We start from the raw sequence: 26,827 nt of genomic DNA, 5'->3' as shown, positions 1-26,827 counted from the left end.
TATGAATGAACTGTAGAGACTGAAATGAAGAATCTCTTTTCTCTTATTCTAGAAAAATCGCCATGTCTTCTTCCAGACTGGGGCTCCGTTTGGCTGCCTGTTTACTAAACATTTCAGAAGCCAGAAGAAAACACATTGTTGAGAACATAGCAAAAGCAGCTCTTGGGAAAAATGGTAGGAGCAACAGACAATTGAGACGAGCATGTAGTGTTTCAATAGTACCATAATTTTGGTGCTCTGCAGAGAGTATCTGTGGAACACACCTCTCTTCCTAGATTCCTCTCCCAACCCCCAAGTTCTTGGGCTGTTAGAGCTTCTGTGGGACTCCAGGATCTGAGCTAGATCAGCTACCCAGAGGTGCACATGTGTATGTTCTTTTGCAAATGCCTGCATATGCACTGCTCAGCAGCGGGGTTCTTCACAACGAGTGTCTGAGATACATATTGCTTAGGATTTCAGGACGTTCACAGGCTCCGGAGGAGGATATATTTACATAAAGGTTTAATGTTTCCCTTGTGGGCCATTTATTCGATCATTAATAGAATGAGCATAATTGTACGTTATGCTTTTTGTTCAGCAGGTTAAATAAAAAATAAACTTGCCAAATACCAACTACTTTTCAAAGCACTCCTGCCAGCGAAACCCATGCTATCATTATAGCTTTGTTATTTCTACTCCATTTTCTCTGTATAAAGACTCTTGGCATTGCATTTAAGTGATGTGCATGAGATCACTCAGCAATTCAAGCCTCCTTTCTCCCTGGGCCAGTATTTACTATAAGAGACACTTCTCTTTTTCTGTCTTTTTAAAAACCCTTGTTAAAATGTTCATGTGATGACACATAGTTCTAGTGTCATTTGTTTTTACTTCCACACACAAAGCACAGCGTTACTTACAGATTTAATTGTAATGCTTTGTTATTAAATCAATCACTTTTGTTGGCAACAGGTGAGCATTAGGGTCACAGCCCTGAAGCATTGGAGGAATTACATTTTGGTTTCAGATTGTCGTTTTGGGTTTGATTACTGCTTTTCAGGAGAAAGAAGTGTTTTCCCCCAGTTCATTTCTAGCAACGATGAACACATTAAGTTACTGTCTTGCAACTTGGCAGGAGCTGGAAATGTCTATGAAAATTCCTGATAATCGGTGATAAGAAAACGCCTCTGGAGTCAGTGTGCAGCTGTGCTTTTGCATTCTCTTTACAGGAAGAGCCAGCTTGGGCCCCTCCATTTCAGACACAGTGCATCTAATGGGATTGAGTTACCTGTCTCTGTGATTAAGTGAATGTGCAGAGACATTTGTGGCAACCGCACACTGATGGACGCCTGGGTCTCAACTCACAGTTTTTATCAGCATATTAGTGGTAGCAGCTCAAATGGAATTATAGCTATTATACTCCATTACAAATACCAAACAATTTACTTCTGCTGAGATTCATACTGACAGCTCCTCCCGCCAGAAGGATTTTCCCCCCTATATGCTGGCTTAAGAAATTGCAAGAAAGAGTGTTTTATCCTTTCAACATTTGATTCAATTGAATCATATGAAACTGAGAATAAAAGCTTTTCAGAGATGATTTAGGATGGAAAAATCAAATCATCTCTTTTCTTCCAGGAGCTGGAATATGTTGAAAAAATACATAAAATAGGAGGGTGTATAATCTCGTTCTCACTGCTGCTTTTATAGTTTTACAAATGCAGAGAAGGTAGCCCTGGTTAAGAAAATGAGCTGTTGTTTTACAAATATCCTAAAGGCATTTTTTTTTAAGTGGAATAAAATTGTATTATCTATATTTTTTCTAATTAAGCTATGTGAAAAAAATTGCCTAAAAGTTCTTAGGTAAAGAAACCTGAGTTATAAATTTTATACCCACACCAGGTTATACACTGGTGAGCTCTACAGATGCTCATTTGACTATGAGTGGGTGACATATGTTTATCTTTTCACATTATTAAAATTAATAGTGTAGGGCTGCTGTAGTTCGTGCATGTGACTTATTTTTCCTTTCCTCTGAAAAGATTAATTGTAAAGCTGCCAGGGGACAGGGCGACAAAGGTATAATAGCATAGCTAAAGGTTTAATTACTGCCTGAAAACTTTTGTCCTTCACTTTGAATTTGCTTTTGTAGGCTTAAGGGGAACTTTTAAAGAGTCTGAACCAGGCTTGTAAACTTCAAAAATAACTTTGGGGTTATGTGTGGTTGCCATACAAGCATAGGGCAGCTTTCTCCTCCAGGTTACACATTCAAGTGAGTCACAAGCCACAGAAAGCTGGAAGTCGTTAACTTCTGAAGGCTGTTGGTGGCCTCTGAAAAGGAGAATGTGGAGTCCCAACATTTAAGACAGGTGCATCCTAGAACCCCCTGCTGTAGGCACTGGTTCCTCTGTGCTACATCTTCCAGATGTGAGATTTTGATCCTGCCAGTTTGATTTCTGCATTTTGGAAGGATCCATTGATAAGGCCTAGAAGATGAGATTGATAAGGAGCAGAATTTAGAGTGATATGATTTGGCAATTGAAAGAATAGATCATCTTCTTAGATGGAATTAAGAAAACTTTGGCAAACACAGTAGCAAGCCTAATAGAAGATCTTGCATGCACACCCAAGGCCAGTGTCTGAGCTATCAGTCTGGGTATAGACCAGTGCTACCCATGAATTTCATGAATAGCCAATATCAATTCAAAGATCACATCCCAGAATTTTTCTACTAAACTAGTTGTACGAGAAGTAATAAACTTGTAAGGTTTCATTGTAGAAAAAGAAGTTCTTGCATTTATGTGCTATATTTCCTTATAGGACAGAAACATCCTGAAGTATCAGTGCTCAACATATTTTCTGATCAAGACTACAACAGATCAGTCATCACAATAGCAGGCTCTATTAATGAGTTAGGTAGGTTTTCAATTTCTTTATATAGACATAGATATATATTGAGACTGGGCTTCAGATAGATCTGAATGTTCTTTAATCATTGATTTCTTGTATAAATCTTACTACTCCCTTCTCTTACATAGTCTACCTCAAAACTGCATTTCATCATTTTTCTGAAGATCTCAAGCATTTCTAATTTCCTTGTTATTAAAATGAACCTTGTCCAAGATTTAATAATATTTTTTACCACAAGATCATTCTATATCCTTTGTGGTTAAGAAAAACATCTTCAAATTTTAATCTGAGAAGTAATAGTGTTGAAGTCAGCCTTGATTTCATTGATAAATTGACATGGAATGACATGCTAAGCAATTGTGTTTTGGGAGCGGAGTCTGAAATACTGAATTGGTTCATGGGTTGAAATGAAATGGGCTTCATGTCTCATGGGACATCATAAGGTTTAGTGGGATAACTTGAATTTGAACAATCATAACTACACAAAAACCTATACCATCTTAATATTGCTTAGTAAAGGGTTCAAAATTTTCTCAAAATAAGCTTGATTTCAACCTTGCATACTGCTTTCCTTCAAAAGATGTTTATTTGGAGACAAAGAGCTGACTGATAACTCCCAGCAAACATAGGATGGATTCTCTTGAATGTTAATCATAAGATGTAAAATTACCTTCTTTGTTGTTTATCTCTATAACTAAATAGTCATGCTGCACTGTTAATGAAAACTCAGAATAGTAATATAAAACTCTCAGATGTCTATAAGATGTAGATAAAATATTTAGTATAGTAATTCAATGAAAAATGTAATGACTGAACAAGGGCAAAACTAAAATAAATATGCTTTAAAAAATTTTCTGTTTGTACATTTTAATATAATTATTCATGAAACAGTCTGATATTAAGGAATCTTATTAGATTAATTTGATAACATTAAAACAAATAGAAGTAACCAATTATAAAAAAAACTAGCAAAGTTGTTTAAAACTGATAAACATTGTATAGTTCCTCCATAAGAGCTAACAAAAAATGAAACTATGACAGTTGAGAGGCTAGACAAAGTGAATTATTGGATCTTTTATTTTTCTTTAGTTTGCATGTAAAAACAATGTAATCTATACAGATAACAAAAGGAAAGCAACTGGTGGGACAATAAATAGCTGCCTCTTTAGGTGCGATTGAAAGTTTAATGACTTTTTTTTTTTTTTTTTTACAAATTTAAGGCAATTGTGTTCTGGCTGCCTGCGTGGAGGCCTTCCAGTCTGTTGATATGGGGGTTCAAGAGGGGATCCACCCTTGCCTGGGAGCAGTGGACCTGGTTCCCATCTACCCTCTCTGTGGTGTCGGAGTGGAAGAGTGTGGTGCTGTGGCCAGACGTAAGAGAAAGTTGGGGTCGTGTGTTATTCCTTAATGGAAACCGTTTTTACAAATCAGAACAGCTTGCGACAATATAATCACTGCTCAACTCCATGGGAAAAGTCGACCTTGAAGAATTATATCAACAATTGGCTTTCATGGGTGGCAGTGGCACACTGTGTCTTTATGACTCGTCCTTTCACTTGCCACCCCAGGATACTTTGGAACACTGAATGTTGTAGGATGTGGCAAATCGATCATTTTGTCCCTTTAAAAATTCACCATAGAGCATGGGGAAACGGCAGTAGTTTCTAATGAGTTCCTTAGACTCTTCAGGGCAGAACGCTAGTGTGTTCTGCCCATCTGTGTCCTATTTTCTTAAGCAGAGGTAATGATGAGGTTGAAAAACCACTTAAATGTTAACTCCTACCCCCTTTTCCTCTGATTTTTTTTCTTTTATCCCTATACATGACTCTCTTTAAGATTTTCTTTAGAACTGAACTGTCACATGCTTGATTTCAGCCCCAGGGGTAAGTTTAATTTGGAAAATTCAAGCTATGTCACTTGAGGTGTTTTTGAATTAGGCAAATTGGGAGAAAAGACCTTTGGCCTGGACTGTCTAGCTACACCACGGTTAATTACGAGATGCAGAGGCTCATAACCTTTGGGGAAAAGTTTGCTTTAGGATAATTGCATTCTTTTCTGTATGACCTCAGAAATCCCTCTATGATGTTGTTTCACTTTTATTTAATAGTGAGTTGTCTAACGTTGGGAATGTAGATCTGGTCTGCTAGCTACACTGAGTAGCTGAAATACAGGGGGTGAGACAGGTTTCCAAAGGAGCACCTCTCTGCTTGTGTTGCATTTTAACATGACCCGAGAATCTACAGATTATTTTGCAAGAAAATCTTGGCCCAAAGTCTGCTTTGCTTTTCACCCAAGAAAGAGTTAAAATTTAGCATGGGGCGAAATCCATTTCACACAAAAATGAAGAGTTCAGAATTGTCCAGACCAGAATAATGATTTTAATTGTCTTCAAAACAATTATGTTCAATTACATTAAATCTCAAATTAGCTAGTACATGAAGTTCTTCATTACATCAGGACTATTCCACCCCAGATGTTTGTCCTGCATAAGAGACAGTTGACAGTCGGAGAGTCTGGACATAGTATTTCTCCCTTCCCTTGCCCTTTTGCTTCATTGGCAGCTACTGTACCTCATGATTTAAACATGGACATTTCTAATTAAATGAGAGCTCAGCTGCATTCTTGAACTAATTTATAACATTTGATTTGAAATGTAATAGCTTCAATCTTCATCTGATTAAAAACAGTCATATACTGTACATGGTTACTATTTTGATGCTCCAACATTCAGTTTTTATTTTTACATTCCCTTTTCTACACAGCTGTTCATCTAATATCTTCCAAATTTTTTTAAGTTTTGTCTTTTTTTTGTAGCAGCCTGCTCAGGCATTCTTTTGAAACACAAGTATTCAAATTCTAGGATCTCACTGTTCTGAGAACAGTGAAGGTATGTTTTATACTAGAGTAACCCCTTCTCAGGGAAACCAACTTTAAGATGATAATTTAACTTTCTTTGGGAAGAAGGACCATAGAGAACATTCCAGTTAACATTAATGATTGGTTGCTATTAATATGTGTGCAAAAAATGTGAATTATGTATTTCAGAACTTTTTGATATCAGCTATAAACTTACTTGTACCTTAAGGAACAAATTCTTTTTTTTTTTTTTTTAAGATTTATTTATTTATTTATACACGCACTGGGTACAGTCAGAAGCGCAGGAGGGTGAGAGAATTCACCAGAGCCAGAGCACGGAACAGAACAGGCAGACTGCTGAGGGGAGCAGCGGGCAGCAGGAGAGGTCTGTCCACCATGTGGGACCCTCGCTTGCGCTTATGGCTGGGGATCAAACCGGTGCTGCAGAGGCGCAACCCAGTGCTTAACCGCTGCGCCACCGGGGAGGCCCAAGGAAGGGATTCTTAAAGTGGCCTCTGAAATTGGTGTTCACGGAACTTGTAAAGATGGTCAGAATTATTCGCAATTTTTAAAAAAGATTTATTTATTCATGCATACAAGAATTGAGGTATAGGCCAGAAGTGTGGGGATGAGAGGATTCACCAGAGACAGAGTGGGGAGGGGAACAGGCAGATTGACTGAAATACACTGCTGAGGGGAGCAGCAGGCAAGACAGGAGAGGTCTGCTGTGCCATGTGGGTAGCTTCATGGCTGGCCGGGGATAGAACTCATGCTGCAGAGGTTGCATATAGCTTCATAGTGCTGTGCTTAACCCTTTGTGCCACCAGGGAGGTCCTTTTCACAAGTTTTAAAAGCATGTACATTTGTGTATAAATGTACAGGCATGAACTTGTACATAACTTTTATAGATAATATATATTTTAATATCTATATATTTAATATATATTTAATACATACATACACACACACACACACACCTTTAGTATAACAACTTCTAGAATCAAGGGCACAGTGATGCAGAGGCTCAGACGAGAGCAACCTGAGTGTGACTTCACTGTCCTGGATTTCAGTGTGGCTGAGTGGGACCTAGAGGTCGGGTGGGATGGTAAAAGCATTTTGGAAGTGTTAACAAATGAACTCAAGAGGTAACTTGAGGCCAGATCATGAAAGTCTTACATATTTAGTTAAGGAGTTTCGACCTTATCTTCCTAAAGGTAGTGGGAACCATTGAAAAGTTTTAAGCAAAAAAGGACTGTGACTGACTTTAAATTTTAGAATGATCACTCTGCTGGTAGGGTGAAGAACTTATAGGATTCAGGCAATTTGGAAATGTGATGGTGACCTAAGATAATAGAGAGTGGAGAGATTGCAGAGGATCCTGGGGCTTGGGACGAAACAGTGGTATGAGAATGTCATCACTTTCAAATGATGGAAGAAGGGGACTTGGGGGGAAAGATCCTGGCTACATTTTCTACTGCTGCCATTTGACAAGTGGATATAAAATTGAGAGCTATGAGACATATAGACGTAGTCTGTGTTTAAGATTATAGCTTTAAAAATATTTTGGACTTTGATTTTCATTTTTTATAAAAATCACATTTGATTTATTTGGCTACATCTCATTGTTTATACAATGTCATATAAATTGACATTCTGTAGAAGACTGGAAGAAAAAGTGCTGGCTAAGTAAGTTACATGACAAAAGGAATAGCTCTTACATGATCAATTTTAATTTTTTAAAATATCTTAAAATATATAACATTAATGAATTTGATAATTTTTATAAATTATCAAAATTAATTATAATTATAAATAATTTATATTGATTATTTTGATAATTGATTTATATTGATAATTATAAATTATCAAATTATATTCAAAATAAATTATCAAAAAGATCAGGAAGCCATAATGATTCCTGATCTTTGTATGTGACCTGTCATTCCCTCTGGAAGCTTGAGCTTGTAAGGTCTTTACTTTGTTGCTAGTGTTCTGTGATAGGTCTTCACATGAGTTTCTTCTTATCCATTATACTAGATACTTAGTAGGTACTTTGAATCCCTGAAATTCTTGTCCTTCAGTGCTGGACAATTTTCTTGAGTTACTTTATTGATGATTTCTTTTATTTTCTCAGTTCTTTCTATAATTCCTATTGTTTGGATTTTGGAACTCTTGCATTGTTTCTCTACATTTATTTTCTCTCCTTTGTCTATAATTTCATATTTTCCTAATACTTTCTAACAAATTTCCTCTACTTTGTATTTTAACCTTTCAGTTAGTTTTTCATTTCTTCTGTATTTAGTTTCCAAGTGCTTTTTTTTTTTTTACTCCCTGAATGTTCCTTCTATTTTGTGATTTTAAATAACATCCTGGTCTTGTGTTGTGAATGCAATATCTATGGGTAATTTTTGACATTTCCTTCTATTTGCATGGAATCTGTTCTCCTCTTCCATCAGCTTTCATACTCCCATCCCTAGGTTGCATTTGCCTGTTTGTTTTAAAGACTTTCCTCAGACATCTGGTGATCCTTGGTTGACTCCTTAATAGACAGTAAAAAACTGAACGGATGACTTATTAGCTGTAAGGCTATATTACTAGGTCACTTCTTTGGGAAACCTCTCAGTCAGTATTTTTCTTTTCTTTTTTTTTTTTCTTTTTTAATGACTTTCCTCTTGGAGGATAATTATTCCCAGAGAATTATCTTCTAGTCTTCAGTCTGGAGTGTAGACACAGCTGTCTATATTTTATGAGTTGAGTTGCAGAAGAGGCATGGAAGAATCTCAGCATTTAGTTTGGAAATCTTTTAATTTCTCTCTCTCCATGAACCATCCCTGCCCTCAATGATGTGGAATCTCCCCTAGCCCAGACACCTTATGTTTCACCTCACGTGTCTCCTGCCAGGCTGGGGCAGGGCAATTGCCTGTGTGTGTGGAAGGGGATGCGATCAAACTGCTGGTTAGACTTCCCCCAAGTCTTCCTGTTCTGAACATTTACTTGACTTTTCCTCCCAAAGTGAGGCTGCTAGTTCTGACCTTTCCAGGGGCCTGTAGTGTAAGTTAGGTTGCTTCTCTGAGATCTCTCTTGCTGCATTGGGTCTGCTGCATCACCTATTATTCTTATGGCTTCTCTCCAAGTCCTATGCCTTTTGTCACCTCTTCCACATCTTTTTGTTTGGGTGAGTTAAAGTTTAAAAATATCTCTTTACCACCTTTACCTGGGGAGTTTCAGAAGACATGAAAGTATACATATGGATCCACACTCCTATCTTTACTTGGAAATCCATACTTTTCTCTTCTTCATGATGATTTTGAATTATCTTAGATTCTTTAAGAATAATGAATTCATCAAATTTGAAATCAGTGGTAAATTTATAGGAACATTGTTCTTTTTGCTGATTTCTAATTCAACATAGAAGATCTTTAATCTCTGGAGTTTTAATCTTTAATATTTAATCCTTATGCACTTTTATAATTTTTTTTAGACAGTTTTCTGAAAAATTACTGTGGGCCATATGTCCTATATGTTTTCCATTTCTTCTTTACTCAGTATTTTTATGTGTGGTAACTAGTGTTTCTAAAACATGGCCCTATTTTCGTTTTATTTATTTATTTATTTATTTTTTCTTGAGTAGGATTGAGTGAGGATAAAAGGGGAGGTGTCAGGGCAGAAGGTACCAAGGTAAATTCTTCCCAAAATTTGCCATTGGAAATGGGTTTACCTAACATGTGAGCTCACAATATTCAGCTTTAAAAGTCTGAAACATAATCTAGGAATTTTTGTAAGTGATATAAACATGCTTTTTGTTTTATGTTATTACTCAAATGAAATAATGTTTATACAATGTCATATAATTTGACATTCTGTAGAAGACTGGAAGAAACAGTGCTGGCTAAGTAAGTTACATGACAAAAGGAATAGCTCTTACATTATCAATTTTAAATTTTTTAATTTATCTTAATATATATATATATATATATAACATTAGTGAATTTGATTAGAATTATCAGCTAGGTAGATGTTTTTTCTAGTACTTCTATGACTTGGAGGACATGTGCCATGATAGATTCACACGATGTCAACACTTGTGTGATAGTCTTGAGACCCTTTGATTACCTTATTACAGATTGTCAAAACATGGGCTGATCTGGCAAATCAGGGACAACTTTTCACTTCAAGAATTTTCTACTCTAATTCTCCAGTTGCTATGGAGATTGTCTCAAAAAACAGCCTTGGATCTGGTTGAGATTAGTCAATTTCGATGCCGGATTCTGATATATTTCCCTCCATTATCAGCATTACTCTCATTTCCATAGCATAAAAACAATGGTTGATTTTACAACTGTGCTTGTTAACTTAGTTTTAGGATGTACCATTTTGTTTGAGAATTATCTCACACTATCATGAAATAAAAAAGCTTAAAATACAAAAAAATTCTGCTTTGGTATTAAATATTAAGTATTGTATTTAAAGTATTAAGTAGAAAGTATTAAGATTGATTTCTGGTTCTGTTAGTGCATTTTATTTATGAAGAAGCATTACTAAGTTGTTCATAAATGCATGCTGTACAGACTTAATCAGTACAACAGTTTCGTTACTGTTGTAAAACAGATAATAATGAGGAAGGTAAAGGTCAAATGAGAGAACTGGGAAAAACTTACTCTTCCATCACCAGCAGTTACAAATGAATCCAGTCATACTTGGAAAAGCTACACTTTCTCTCACTTTGGCTCTGCATCAACCTGAAATTCAAGTAAATTAACACTCCACAGGGTCACTCTTGACCAGTTTGGGGACATGAACACTCATCTTTTATCTCTTAGATGGACATTCCAGCAAGATAAAGCAGCCCTAGCTGCTCATAGGGATGACCAGCTTGATAACACTCTTGTGTTGATTGGCTTTTCCTCCTTGCATGTTTCACTCTTGGTGAAGAATTGAAAATATTGACAATAAATGTACTATAAGAATTTTCTAATTGGAATGTGTACATGCATGAGATCTTCGCTGCCTGACTGTATACTTGTAAATTCTTTCCTAGTCTGATATCACTTGTAAAATTTTGAGTTGACTGGGATTCCACCTCTTCATCTAGGGAAAGAGTCTCCCAACTCAGAATTAAGACTTGGGTCATTTCAGGGATGTTAGCATTAGCCCTTTACTACATAGGCAGTCCTGCGGGACCTCAAAATTTAGGCCCTCTAGTTTTCTGTTTTTCAAAAAATCTATCAGTACCTAGAAATGGATTTTTTTTTGTGATTGCTGATGTTGTTTCAGAAAATTTAGACCTTATAGGGGATTTATAGCAGATGATTGATATTATATTAACTTTTTAAACCTAGAATCCAGATCTTGGTGATGCTTTCCTGAATTTCTTTTCCTTTTTCATTGCTCCTAGCACTTATAATGACATCCAGGGTCAAGACCGCTAGTATTAAAACATTCTGAAGAAATGACATTGTGGTGCATTTATAGGTCTGTGAGATTCAGTGCATCAACTTAAGTCTCTCACAGCCTCTTGCACATATCATCCCATCTACCTTTTCTCCATTGATCAAATGAGGGTGTAATTGATTCTCAGGAGCCCCAGAGCATGTGATAATAGTTGTGATGACAATATAAAGTTATATTATAACAATCATAACATCATTGTTAATTTAATTGTGATTATTGAAATTGCTTATAAGAAATGATTTATTATCTAATTTTAATTAATCAAAAATATATAGTAAGATGACATCTCAATATAATAATTATGCATTTCTTTCCCTTGTAACTGTGTGTGATTGTCTCCTGGACAGTCACCTTGGTTACTGCTACCTAGAGGGGTTATAGAATAGTTATAATGAGATTTAGGAATTAACAGATATACTGAAAATTGAGGACTGAGAGTGGCATTTAAGAGGAGGGCATTATAAATTGGCTTTACCAATTTTTGGATCAATTTAACAGTAAAGAAAAGCAGATAAAAAAATGAAAATACTAACTTTATTATTGATAATATTAATGATCTGGTTTATTGAACTGAAGAAACAGACTCATCCAGAGCCTGTCACAGGCAGCACTAGACAGCACAGGCCTGGCCCTGGAAAGTTTCATGGCAAGGAGAAGTGGGCCAGAATGCATGTTTCATGCTGAAATCTAGCTCTTAAGAAGGAAGAGGGAAGAAGGGATAGGTCAGTGCTTACCCCTTTCTCCCAAATTTACCATCCGAAATGAATGTTGGGAGGGAGGAAGGCCAATTTATTAATTTCCTAGGTCTGGCATTTTGGGGAACACTAGTTGGGTGGAAGAGCCAGGTTGACTGTTGCTATGGGAAATGGGCTTCATTTGAAGACCATTTATATACTGTTGATATCTTGGTTAATGGAAAGATTCCTGGCCCTCCCCAGGCTTTGCCCTATCCTTTCTGAACTATTCTTTGGGACAGCCCCAGCTTCTCAAAATTCCTCCTGAAAGAAAATGAGAGGCCCTTATCAAAGGGGAGCACTCTATGGAAGTGACAGGCCTAGTTCCATCCCTACATATCCATTACATATCTATGTATGTATGCCCATGAATTTCAGATCAGCATGAACTAAACAGTGATATCACATTGAGTGCTCCACGGAGAAGCCAATGGTAAGTGGGTGTAAATAAGAATTTTGGAGTTGAATAAACCTGAGTTAAATCCCAGATCTGCTACTTATTTGCCAAGTGATTTTAGGAAAAATTTTTAGTCTCTGCTATAGTCTTTTTGGTTTTATATCTATAAAGTGGGGAATAATATGATCTTGTAAGAATGTTTATGAGAAAATAAAGCCTATAGGTAAAGTCCCTGGTGCTTTGTCTTCCACTAGTAAGTAGCTATCACTAATGTTACTCTTTCTCCGTGGCCTTATGGAAAAGGGTGCTGACAGTTGGGGCCCAGGCTATTCCTTCCTAAACTGTAAAGAGAATGGATCCTTTTTGACAGTTTTATGTTATCAAAATTCCAAATATGGTGCCTTTTGAGAAGGCAATTCCATGACAAGGTATTTGAAAACCACATTGAGCAAGATATCTCTGAAGTGCTTTTAGCTCTAAAATTCTGACTTCTAAAGCAGACAGCTCCTTCTTTATCTCTTCTTCATTTGCAAAATGTTATTCAGTACCTATTTCAGAGAAATACTATGTAGATAAATGAAGAGAATTGTGAACATGCAAAAAGTATTAGAGTGACAGTGATGTTTCCATTTGCTATGGTAAATACCTTTGTGACTTTCAGAAGTGTAACAGAGTAACTTCCTCTGAAAGCTGAAACCATGAAATTGGTACCTGAAACAATTAGAGAGCAAGCACCAAAGGACAGACTAAAAACAAGTTACTGATTAGACTGTGAGTTAAATATGTTAGGTCACTCAGGAAAGAGTCATTCTTGGAATAACCCCTATCATGTCTGCACAAAGTATTAATTATGTCAGCATGTGCTCTATAAAGGCATAACACACTCTTTGTATATATGTCTCCATGAGACCATGTTATATACTGGGAAATAACAAGATTCTTGGATTCTCAGGTATGAAGATATATATATATATGTACATATATATATATATATATATAAAATTGCCCCAAACTTCTAATATATCATACATTTTCATGGATACCTATATCTCCATGGATATATGGTATATTTAGAGTTTGGGGGAATATAATTCTTATGATTACAGTAAAGAAAGAGGCTAGGTGAACTTTTTCTTTCTATAAGTGGAAAACACCCAGAAACATTAAGAAACTTACTCATTGTTTCCCATGAAGACAGTAACATAACAAAAGATTCTCACAATTATTTATTGAACCTTGCCTAGAATGTTTCATCTTTTTCAAAATTGCAAACATTGTAGGTAAGCTGCCATTCACCTCTGACCACTCTTTCCCATTCCTAGTTCCTTGAACCAACCCCTTGATAAATTCTGTATGAGTTTAGTATACTCCTACTCAATCCAGAATTTTCTCTGGACTTTTATTTTTATGTATGTATATATTGTTATTAATCAACATAGAATTTCTTATATGTGTTTGTTATATACATGCTATCATACTATAACTTTTTCATTTAGTAAAATAAGTACTTGGAAATCTGGCCGTGGTATTATATATAGTTCTAGCTCATTCCTTTTAACTACTGTATAGTTTTCATAGTATGAATATATCACATTTTACCTATTCCCCCACTTGCAGACATTAAAATTGTTTCTCATTTTCCTTACTATAAAAAAATGCAACAATAAACATTCTTGAATAGTCTCTTATGCAGAAATGCAGGGATTTCACTAGGACAAAAAGAAAAGAATCACTAGGTACAAATGTTTAAAAATATTTTTTATAGATTTTTTTGAAAAATAAATGCTTATCTTATAATACATAATGAGTTTTTTCTTTGCATTTTAGTTTTTACCTCCATGCCAATTATAAATTGACAACTCAGAGATGCAAGTAAAATTACTTTCTTAGCAAGGCCTGTTCATTTTGAATCATAGATGCTGTTGATGCAAATGAAACCTGACTGAGTAAACAGTAGCATTCAGTGACGTGCAGTAGAGTTTTATTTTCCTCTTCAAATTGTCTTCTGCTATCTCAAGAAAGAACAGGCAACAGAATGTGTCAGTAGAAATGCAATTTAGGAATTGCACTTGATCTTGTTTTTCAACCTAATATTTCTGTTCTTTCATCATAAAGATCAGCTGCATTTTATATTTTCCTGTCCCTTAGAATAACAGCTAGTTCTAGTCAGCATGTTTAATGTACTTCTCAATGATGTTCTAGCACAATAAATTTTCGTATCTCGTGCATGTGTACATATGGTAAAAATTTCTCCAAGTTCTAGCCATGTGGGGGAGGAATATTGCGGTTGCTTTGTTAATGCAGTGTTTGTGTTGGAGCGGTTAGGGCCTGCGCTTTAACTCTCAGCGCTGGGCGTAATGAGATGGCTTTGATGGTGGTGTAAGAGTCTAGTGGGATGGTCACAGCTTCACACTTCAAAGCCGAGCATATGGGGTGAATACTGGGTAGCTTTGTGCTCTTTGGGGGTGGTTGGGAGACAATTTTTAACAGCTCTGTTTAATGAAGACATTGGAAAAGAAATGCTCTATCTTTAAAATAATTTTGAATTGCAAAGAGAGAAATTTCCACCACCCCCCTCCCATAGACTAAACTAAGAATAATTTTTCCTAGTCTGCACTTAATTAGAAGCAGTGCAACATCACACTGCTACTACACTGTATTTTCAAATGTCGTTCTTTTTCAAAGTACTGAAACGACTAATCGGCCAGTTTTATTTTAGGTATGTGTATGAATTTAGGCAAGAACTTTTAGGGCTATCTGTTTTACCATCTGAGAGTTTTTTATGGCTTCTGGTAGAAAATCTTTTTTTTCTCCTCATTAAAAAAATTACATAAATAAAAAATCAACTAAACAAAAAACTTGGCTATATTAAGAGAGCTATACTAAACCTAGAGGATGCTTATAAGATTTTAAGTCTAGCACCCAGTTTAATTTTTAGATTCTGTGCTTTCCCCCACCCCCCCACCCTGCCTTTACTTGTTATTGCATGAGGTGATAGAGGTTGGAAAATACTGTTTCTGAGTGATAAGAAAAGATTTTGATGTTTTGAAAAGTTATACTTTTAAAAGTATCATTAGCATTCTGGTTTTAAAATAATAAGTCCCACATTCATGCAGTAGGTCAGAGGAAAGCAAATTTATCTATTTCTAGCAGAAAGGGAGTGACAGACTTGAAGTTTTTCCCTAGTTGTACATTTTGACTGCTAGCAAAAATGTGACAAAACCAAGCACATTAGTTATATTCCTGAAGCTGCTGAAATGCAATTCTGTTTAATAGTTAAATTTCAACTCCATTTGTATCAGTAGTCCTAAATTGCTCCGAAAGAAAGCAGGAGGAAAAAGAATAATATTAAATATCACTGTAAACATAAAAAGGATGTTAGTAGAAGGGCAACATTTACATTTAATTAAGAAGATTTTTAGATACGGTCTTAAATAATGTATATCCTCAATAAAACGCTACATTTCAGTCACAGTTATGTGTGTGATAGGCTCAGGAAAAAAAAATTATGTTAAGAATATGAAGCTCACACTTCCCACTGCACAGAAATACTTTTCATTGCTTTGACCCTTCCTTTGCAGAGAGGAACAGCCAAACTCATTGATGTCTCTAAAGTTAAGCCTGAAAGTGATAAATACACAGGTATAAAAATGACTAACAATAATATTTGAGTAGGTAAGGTTAAAATCTATTTCTAAAATACTGTCATTAATTCAACATTTTTAGACTATGACCAATGAAAATGGAAGGATCAGAACTATTAATAATAGTGAGAAAAACTTGTCAAACATGGAAGAGAAGATAAAAATATATTCACCTTGTAACCAGAGCAATTTAGGAAGCTGTGGAGTTTTGTTTTGCCTCTTTTGCCTGACAGCATGATGATGTCATACTGTTCAGCACAAGGAGATTCAGATGTGTGCCTTGTCAAATACCAACTGGTTCAGGCAGCCCATAGGTACTGGCTTTGACAGCTGCATGTTAAACTATCATTCTGAGGACAGCTCATAAAACATGATGACAATGGGGGAAAATCCATTCAGGGCTTCTCAGTAGGGTTACAGTCTGCTCCCACTGTTGTTAAACCCAGTTCTCAATTGGTTAGCCTGGTCAGCCGTTCCTCTCACTTGTAGGTTTGGAACGGACACCGCAATTTCAGGTTTGCATTGGCTAGCATGTGCAAAGTGGTTAGGAACCAAATTCAGATCATTCAGCTTAATGAACATGGATTGTTCAGGGAGTTTGAAACCTAGGTGGAGAAACAAATGTCCACAATTAACTCTGTAATACAAATAGATCAGATTTGATGTTATCACCATTAAAAGCTATAGAGTACATGAACGCAGGAGAGGGAGAAGTGAATTTCAGTGGAAGTAGAGCACAATTATAAATCAGGGATTAGTTCAGATGTTCTGGTGTCTTGGGTGTCATTGAAAATACTAAAAATCTCTGCTCTGAAAAGGCTTGATTTCATAGCAGAGACTACCAGCGGCTTTACAGGAAATGCACACAGAACCGTTGCTTTAAATTATAATGCTGTTTTACCTAAAAACTGAGACTTGGTTTCCCACGTGTTTGAACTTAATATTCAGAATTTTTAAAAATTAACTTACCTGGCCTCCCTGGTGGCGCAAAAGGTTAAGCACCGCACTATGAAGCAATCCGCAACCTCTGCAGCAGTTCTATCCCTGGCCCACCAGGGAGAAACCACATGGTGCAGCAGACCTCTCCTGTCTCGCCCGCTGCTCCCCTCAGCAGTGTATTTCAGTCAGTCTGCCCGTTTTGCTCCCCATTCTGTCTCTGGTGAATCCTCTCACCCCCCAAATCTCTGGCCTGTACCCCAACTCTTCTATACATAAATAAACCTTTAAAAAATTAACTTACTTATTTTCTTACATTGTTAATTTTTGAACTTTTTTTTTTTTTATTTTTCCCCTCAGATGTTATCCCTGTAGTTCTCCCACCACCATAGCACCCATGGCCCTTCTCCCCTGTCCCTTACATTTTTCTCTCCCCTGTTTTGACCCCTTCCCCTCTCCTGCTGTATGCTTTGGATCTATGGTCTGCTCGCAAGTTGTCTTTTCTAACCCTTTGTTCAGTTTCTCTGTATTCCACATGTAAGTGAAACCATCCAATATTTATCTTTTTCCTTCTGACTTATTTTGCTTAGCATAATCCCTTCCAGCTCCATCCATGTTGCCACAAAGGGCATGACTTTATCTGTTTTGATTGCTGAGTAGTATTCCACTATGTGTATATATCATGTCTTCTTGATCCGTTCATCTGTTTTGGGACATTTAGATTGCTTCCATATCTTAGTTATTATAAATAGTGCAGTAACAAAGATAGGCGTGCAGGTTTCCTTGCGAATTAGTGTTTTTGTGTTCTTTTGGTAGATTCCTAGGTATGGATTCGCTGGATCACATGGTGGATCCATTTTCAGTATTGTGAGGAACTTTCTTACATTTTTCCATAGTGGCTGGACCACTTTACATTGCCACCAGCATTGTAAGAAGGTTCCTCTTACAACCACTTCCTCACTAGCGTTTGTTGTTTTAGTTTTTTAATATGGGCCATTTTCTCAGGTGTGAGGTGGTATCTCATTGTGGTTTTGTTTTGCATTTTCCTGATAATAAGTGATGTTCAACATTTTTCCATGTGCCTGTTTCCATATGCATTTCTTCTTTGGACAAGTATCTTTTTAACTCTGCTGCCCATTTTTTTGATTAGGTCGTTTGCTTTATTTTTGCTGAGTTTTATAAGCACTTTGTAGATCTTTGATTCCAGAATTTTTGTCTTCCTTAAAAGGCCTATGTTTGTTTACATGATGTTTGCATTTGAAATTACATGGAATTACTTTTTACATAGATGGATGGTAAAAATAAAATGATAAAATTAAAACTAGCTCTTTTGAATATGCAATTTGTATCACAAATAGTTTGCTAGTAATTATTCGTATGACTTAATTTGAGACATTTCTTTGAAATGTAGGGAATCTAAATTTACTTTTCAGCATAATTACCAATACCTACTTGCCATGGGCCCTTGGGTTACAGTCTTTGGAAACATAAATGTTATTTCCTGGAGGATGAAAAGTGCAGTATACTAAATATATCTATTTACTAAGTATATCTATTACTAAATATATTTTGACTTTGGTTGTTTGAGAACAGTGAACTATTTCAGTTTCTTGCCTCATTGGAGAAAAAAAGTAACTGATTCCTCCCAACATGAATTTGTGTAGAAGAGATACTGAAAGGGAACATTATTAAAATATTTCTAGTAGGTAGAGACATCCCAGTCCTTAAATTTAGAACGTTCAGGATTTTCACAATTTAGAATGGTGGAATAGGCATTGCTTTACTTAGTTTAGCTAACCTTAATCTCTCTAGCTATTTTATGAGGTAGCTTCTTCATTCTTTTCTTCTCCTTTTCTTTCTTTTTCCTTTAGTTTTATTGAAGTACTGTAAAGCAAATTCCAAAGATGGTGTTGTTTCACCCCTACATATTTATCTGTAAATGGTGTAACATTTTCTTGCAAAACCACAATGCCATTACTACACTCAACAAAGTGACAATTTTTTGATGCCATCTAATACCCAATGTAGAATCTGGGCAAATGTCTTTATGTGATAGGTCTGTTTAAGTCTGGATCAACATATAGTTCAAACATCACTATGATTGTTTTATCTCTGTCTCTTTCCATCTAGACGAGTCCCTCTCTCCACCCTCCATTTCCTGTCATTTGCTGGTTACAGAAACTGGGTCAGTTGTCCATTGAATTTCTACATTCTGGGTCTGTCTGTTTTCTCCCTGTGGTGTCATTTAATTTGTATCTTTATCTTTCACATTTCCTACAAACTTTAAATAAGCTCTAGAGTCTTGAGTGATTTGAAATTCAATTTTTCTTGGCAAAAATTCTTTAAAGGTGGACCCTAAACTTCACGCTGTGTCATATCAGAAGGTCACGGTGCTTGGCTTTCTCCCTTCTGGTGATTCAAAGATGAATTGCCTTTGTGCCGAATTGACTTTTTTTTTTAAAGATTTATTTATTTGTTTGTTTGTTTGTTTGTTTGTTTATTTATTTATTTATGCAAGCACTGGGTACAGTCAGAAGCGCGGGAGGGTGAGAGAATTCACCAGAGCCAGAGCAGGGAGCAGAGCAGGCAGAAGGACTGAAGTACACTGCTGAGAGAGCAGCGGATGGCGGGAGAGGTCTGCGCGCCATGCGGGACCCTCCTCCAGTGGCTGGGGAGCAGCCGGGGATCGAACCTGTGAGGTGGAGGCTTCGGGCAGCTTTGCAACCCAGCGCTCAACTGCTGCGCCACCGGGGAGGCCCCCGAATTGACTTTTACGAGGGTTTCTTCCATTGACGATTTTTGCCAGAAGCAATTTTCTTCAGGGTTGCTTGATGGTGATTTTGTAATCTACCTGGCTACCCTGAAATACAGTTTGTAAGGAAAGGCAAGATAAAGGTTCATTTTACTCTTTAATATCCAAATTTCTGGATGAGGGCTTGGAACCATAGAGGTTTCCTTTTTCATTTTATGGATAGAGTTGTTGAGACTCAAAACTATCAAGTAAATTGCTTCAGATCCCAAATAGCTATTAAGGAACAGAAATGGTATTCAAACCTATATCTTCTGGCCTCAAAAGTATATGCTGTTTCTAATAACCCAAAATTCAGCCCTGCACTCCATCCTTCAATTGCTGACAGCTGAGGGTGGCTGTTGCAAATACCACCTGCCATTCTGTCCCTTAGGAACCAGGCTTTGAGAACCCTTCCTTTCAGGCATTTTGGGTTTTATGAACATATGCATGACTCCAGGACTGTATAACTCCAAATGGAGCCACTGACCTGGGGAGGCAAAGAACTGGGCAGTGCAGAAAACTTGCTACCATATTTATATAGTAGGAGAAGCTCTAGTGTCATGGCTCCTGCAGCAGCCAAAGTGTGAGTCACTCTCAGTTGCTGGTGGAGAGATACTGGTGATCTGAATGGAGAGTAGTCAGATGTTAAGATGTCTGAACATTCTCACTGTTCTAAAAGTTATCCCCTTCTTCTGCCTCTCAACCCTCTGTCATTCCCAAATTGAGGGAGAACTTCGCTAACTACCCACACATTATTTTACACTGCCTAGACTTCAGTCCATTGTGTATCCTGGCATCTGACATCCCCCAGTCCTCAGGAGCTTTAAGTGCATCTGAAAGCTTTAGCATCTTCAAGTGTTGGTAGAGAACAGAAATTATTTAGTAAATTGGGAGATTTGGCTTTGTGCTATCTACAACAACACAGGCTTCTCATGCTGGTGTCCCTACCTGATTCATAGAAAGAACATTTCTCATGACTTCATATAACCCAGAGGTGCAAAATCTACTGTGTGTATATTCTACACATTTACCCCTCTCATCAACATGGCAGTCTCAGAAACAAACAAATCACAAACCCTAAAATTGCAGCTGGAGAGTGTCCTATGCTTACTTTGTTTAGAGGCTGTATCTCAGCTTTTGATGTTCCATGATTACCTCCATATTAAGAAGACCCATGCTCCTGCTATCCCAGACCAGGACCTAAGTCCCTAAATACATATATTTTATATATCAGAAATTTATGCTGTCTCCATCCTTGCTGACAGGGTATAGTAATTGACCCAAAGAAAAGATGCCATGAGCCACAGAAGGGTCCTCTGAAGCAGTTCTCTAGGCAAAACAGGAAAGTAATTCTATGATCTGCTTTTGAAATCGAACACCACCCCCATCTTGGGCCTCCAGCACTTGGCCCCAGAGCACTGCTTGCAGGTAGTGTAAGTAGCAGTGGGTGGTGGGCCTTTGTAACCCACATCAGTGGCCCCTATGGGAGTCTTGGGCTGGTAGAGGCCAGTGGTGATGGGCATGCCGCCCCTGGGGCTTCACAGGCCAGCGCCAACACTGTAGCTGCAACTGCAGCCAGTAAAGAAGCCCGTGGATTTGGTGCCCAGATCAGAGTGGCTCGATCAGGTGAGAGCTATGAGCTCATTGGTAATTGGTCCAATCAGCCATAAGATTGAAACCCATCCAATCAGACTGGTAGGTGGGGGACCCAGAGAGAGGAGATAAAGCATAGAGAAGGCCCCTTGCAGCTCCTGTACTCCTGCACGCTCTGGACATGCTTGCTTGGACTCACTTGGGATGTGCTTCAGCTGGACACAGGCTCACTTGCACTGGAAGCTCTCAGGCGCACCTAACAGCTGACTTCCAAAGGAAGAAGACAAAATGAAAGGCTTCGCAGAGAAGCTGAAGAGCTTCACAGAGGCTGGGCTGGCAGCACCTGCCTCTGGCCTGCCTCTGACATCACCTGAGGAGCACCAGGCCTTGGGCTTGGTGTCTCAAAGAGCTGTTTGTTGTTGGTGTGGGTCAACAACCCACAAAGAACTGTAACAGTAATGGCTGGTGGTGACCGGCACTGCTGTCCAGTGCTGTTGACAGGTGACCAGCACTAAGTGTTCAAGTCACCTCTGAGAGCTGTTAATTGTCTGGTGGCATGACTTCCTGGTGCTACTGCCTCTGTTGCGCTCTGCTCCGGTGTCCATCCCGAACCTTTGCTGCATGCCACCGCTGCTGCTGAGTCAACTCAGGGGCCCTGCCTGTGAGCACCTCCAGCTGTGGTGAGTTGATCCTGGCCTGCCCCAAGCTCCATGCCCCCATTGATGGGACAACACCATGTTGGAAGAGGTGCCGTTTGTTTAGGACATTTGGACACTATCTGGGGAGAGATAGCCAGCCACTTGTGGCCTTGAGAACTCTTTGTTTTTTCTCCTGTTTATTAAGTAAACCCCCTTGTTGTTCCCTGAGCTTAAGTGGTGTTGTAGCAGTGCACGCAAGTGAAGAACCCACAGAGGAGACCAGTCCTCTACTGGGCACTGTCCTTGGATGGTTATAGCTCCCCCTCCCTCACCATTAGCCCTGTTTCACTTTGGAAAGACACAGTCAGAGTCAGAATCCAAACATAAATAAAAGGAAGAAAAACTTGTCATTTAGAGTAGCAACCAATTATATTTAAAAATTAGCCTTCTTCATATTGAATATGTGGTCTAGTGCCATTCAACAAAATTTTCTTTAATGATAGAAATGTTCTTTATGTGCTGTTCAGTAGGGAGACCACTAGCTCTGCGTGGCTATCGAGCACTTGAATTATGACTAGTAATAAAAATACTTAATTTTTTTATTAAAGGTAATATTTTCTTAAGCCCTGTATGTGATTCAGAAATATAAGATTCCAGTTTCTTCAGGTGTATATTACCACACCACACTCAGGGCATCCAGGGTCCTCCACCATAGCCCATTGGGCCCCTCCTTTTTCTACTCTCCCCCTCCACTTCTGGTACCTCAGGTTTGCAATCAGATTTCTAGGGTTCATATTTGGTTTCATGTTGTCTGACTGTTTTGTTCTCTATATTCCACATGAAAGTGAAACCATGCGGTATTTGTCCTTGTGGCTTATTTTACTTAGCATTATCCCCTCCAGTTCCACCCATGTTGTCAGATGGCAAGATTTTGTCTTTTTTTATAGCCTTTTTTATACACTCAGCTGTCCTTGTGCACTTAGATTGCTTTTATAACTTGGTTATTGTAAATAATGCTGCAGTGATGTTCATTGCATGAATATATGCGATGAGTGCATATATCCCTTTGAATTAGTGTAAAACTATTTTAAATTTTATGAAATTTTATTTTAATTAAAATTAAGGGGCCTCCCTAGTGGTGCAAGGGGTTAAGACGCAGCACTGTGAAGCTATCTGTAGCCACTGCAGCACGAGTTCAATCCCTGGCCAGGGAGGTGACCCACATGGCACAGTAGACCTCTCCTGTATCGCCCGCTGCTCCCCTCAGCAGTGTGTTTCAGTAGTTTCTACTCCCCACTCTGTCTCTGATGAATCCTTTCACCCCCCATCTCTGGCCTGCACCCCAGCTCTTGAATGCATAAATAAATAAACCTTTAAAAATAATAAAATAATAAAATTTAAGATTTAATACCACAGTAGCTAGAAGTTACCATATTCAATAGTACAGAATGTGGCCCTTGTACTCCTGACTTTTTATTTCTCCAAACAATATACACAATTAGAAGCAGTTATGAAACTGTTCAAAAATTGAAGGTACTAATTTCCTTAATCTTAGTGAGGAATTGCCCTTGTAAAATTAGATTTGTAATGAGAAAAAAAAGTTCTAGCTTCTGCACACAAAGACAGACTTTTATTATGAGGCTAACTTCAAGGGAAAATAAATTATGCTTAGTTTGATTTTTTAAAATTTGTGTAAATTACATGTTTTAATGATGATGATAATACAATGACATGAATATATAATGCCACTGAACTATACACTTAGAAGTGGTTAAAATAGTAAATTTCATGTGAAATCTATTTTGCCACAATAAAAAAATCATGTCCTTGGACCCAACTTGAGCTTAATTTTGTTATAATTCCCACTACCCACAGGCCTTGCTGAGAATCTGGTCCTACGTGTTCCCGGCAGCAGTGTGTTTCTTTTCGGTGAAGCTGACCTTCCTAGGAAGCGCAGCCTTGTCCAGAGAAGAAAGCAACTGGGTTGGTTCACAAGGAGGGATTTCAGTGCACTTGAGCCTGACCTGGGAGCTACACCGGACCGAAGATGTGGTTTAACAGGTTATCATTATGATTGTGTTCTGCTTTTGTTTTTTAACTTGGTAGTGGAATTCCCAGGTTCCCTTCCTTTGGTTCCTCCTGCGTAATGCAGGGTGATAATAGTGGTGCCTCCTTCTTGAGACAGGCGAGGCTCTTACACATGCCTTCAAAAGCTGACCAGAGAGGCTAAAAGTCCTCTCAGATATTCAATGAGAGCCCCCAAGAGTGGTACTCAAGATACATAACAAGAGGGGAGAGGGGAGGCCACTCCTCACTCTGGGGAAGGATCCCAGGGCCCTGCTGCTGTTCCTGGTGTGAAGTCATATGCTGGGGTGTATCTTGGGGGGGTGGCGATACTGGTAGAAATTACTTTTAGTTGGTAGCAAACTCTTTTTGTGCTAGAATGTCCAGTGTGACCAAGTTGATGCTTATTATTCTAGAGGTAGCCTGGGGGAAACTTGTAGACAACAGATTTCTAGAACAGAGAACAAATGCCAGGAGTGGTATTCTTTCTCCCTTCTCCTAGATCTCACAAACTTTTACCTATCTCTGCCACTCTAGCCCTCTCCTAACAATGTGTCAGAATTTGTCTGACAAATGGAAAGTGTAAGTTTTGTGATGGTTTTCAGAATTCTATTTCTTGATTTCACTATTGTACTCACTGCAGATTGAAGGGATAATTCTGCACACCTAGCCAGTGCAGTGCCAGGTGAATGGGAGCAGAGGAGGCAGACTGGCATCACAGTCTGTGCACAAGCGTTAGAAACAGAGCATTGGCATTAAAGGACAGTAGAATTGGCCTTGGTGGTAGTCATGCAAACCCTTGTCAACTTCTCATTTTTGCAATGCTGTGAGAATGAAGGGGTTGGTGTTTGGAAAGAACTTGAACCTGATATAAAAAGCATATCTGAATTTAAGACCAAATATTCATATTGTCAGTCATCATATTTAATCTCCTATGAACAAACTTGGTTTATAAGTATTTAAGCCAAAGTGAACTCTGCTTCCTAGTTTCATCTGTGATTGCCTGTGGTTGGGTTAACTCCATCTACTCCATTTTCACCCATTGGTGAAATGGGTGAAATTCTCAACTTTTACTCCACATGGAGAGCTGTGATCAATGAGAAGTATTTCACCAACTTCTGCAAAACCTAAATTAAAATTTTAAAATGTCAAAATTGCCACAACATTGTTTAAAGATGGTATTTTATAGGTAATACTGGTAAAGATGTAGTCCGAGGCACTCTTGCTAATGCTAGTGTAAAGTGGTATAAAGTTTGCAGAAGTGAGTTGGGGGTATGTATAAATAGCTCTAAAATGTTTATAACTGCCCTTTAGGAGTTCTAGTTCTAGGAATAAATACTAAGGAAATGACAAAAGGTACAGGCATTATCAGCAGTAGGTAGAATAGAATTTTAATGCCCTTGAAGAACTTTTATTGCAGGCAGAAAAGGGTAAGGACACAGACAGTAAATAATGTGTTTAATAAGTAATGAATTTATATTAAAAATGATAAGTGCTACAGACAAGAAGAAAAAATCAAGACAAGGGGCTTCATGAGTTCTGTGAAGAGGATGGATTGTGATTTTAAATGATGCAATTTGAAGCAAACCTCATGGTGAAGGCAGCATCAGAGAAAAGACTGAAAGGAGTGAGCCAGTAGCCAGAAATGTGGAGAGCCTTCAGGCATAAAAATATATAAAGCATATAAAGCATAGAGATAGTGTGAGCTCAATATTGCAATATATATATATATACATCTATTTTATTTATATCATATAAGAAAAGCATTTTAAAAATTTTAAAGCACCCAACTTAATTTGATGATTTCTCTACCTTGATCTTGTGATTATCTTTCATGTAGGGTAATGATGAAGATAAAAGCTGGGTTTCAGTGCATTTGTTCATGTTGCGTTCCATGGAAGATTTAGGGTAGGAAGGAAAAAGTAGCATGACTTTTCCCCCTTATGTCTTTTCTGCTAATATCTTTTGACTAGTGGTAGAAATCTCAGTTAATGCAAAAAAACCCATGAAGATCACAAGAGCCTGCAAGATTAGACAGATTGTTGTTCATTGAGAATCCCTCATGTACAATATCAAAACAGGTGCTAAGAGTAGAAAATATTTCAAGGAGGAATAGCAGTAAGGGATATAAAGAGCAAATGGTTTCTAATATTTCACAAAACAGGTTGTAAGTAGTTTAAGACAAGTGATCAACTGAAATATTAGGTTTTCTTGCACAAATAATGCCTTAAAGACATTTTTGTAGAAAGGAGTAAAATGCCCTCATTTTTAAAAAGTATTATATATTGAAGTAGAATTTAGTACACCTCTGTCACCAGGGTAGAATGTTTTATTAATCTAATTTTTTCAATGAATTTGAGTCCCCAGAATGGCATTTCCCCTTATTTTTTAATTTAATGATTTTATATAATTTTCTAACTTTTTAAAATGGCATCAGTATTTCTCACCATATTTTTCCACTCCTCCTATCAAAACTGAAAAATCTCAACACAATGTTGCTATGTTTATTTTCTTTCCTAAAAAAATTAAATAGCAATGATTGGTGCTATCAACTGAACATTTATAGTTAGCTTTCCAATGACAAATTAATTGACACAGTACCCAAGAGGAAGTAGAGTCTATAAGGGAACAGGTTTCTGTTTTGAAGTTCCCTATGAGTATTATAAACAGAAGAGAAAAAAGTGAGCTCAGAAATGATTAACACTCTTACTCAGTGCCAAACACACAAACTCTTTTCAACCAAATTCCTTTTAAAATTTTGTAGTTGGCCAGCTCCTGAGGAACATAAATAGGGACAAAGCAATGATAGTTGATACTCTTAGATCTATAAATAAATA

General features: G+C 37.6%; 1 protein-coding gene across 1 annotated transcript; it reads left to right on the top strand.

The window, feature by feature from the left end:
• Positions 1–62: 62 nt before the first annotated feature.
• Positions 63–4,488, top strand: FTCDNL1 (formiminotransferase cyclodeaminase N-terminal like; the record flags this gene model as incomplete). The annotated part of the gene is made up of 3 exons (XM_084239260.1): positions 63–174; positions 2,797–2,892; positions 4,107–4,488. The coding sequence occupies 3 exons, from the start codon at positions 63–65 to the stop codon at positions 4,292–4,294; spliced, it is 396 nt and encodes a 131-aa protein (XP_084095386.1). The 3' UTR covers positions 4,295–4,488.
• Between the last annotated feature and the right edge of the window lie 22,339 nt (positions 4,489–26,827).

This window comes from Talpa europaea (genome assembly GCF_964194135.1).
Source record: "Talpa europaea genome assembly, chromosome: 1".
Classification (NCBI taxonomy): Eukaryota; Metazoa; Chordata; class Mammalia; order Eulipotyphla; family Talpidae; genus Talpa; species Talpa europaea.
Note: the sequence above shows the minus strand (reverse complement) of the source record. Positions and strands in the feature narration are given on the sequence as shown.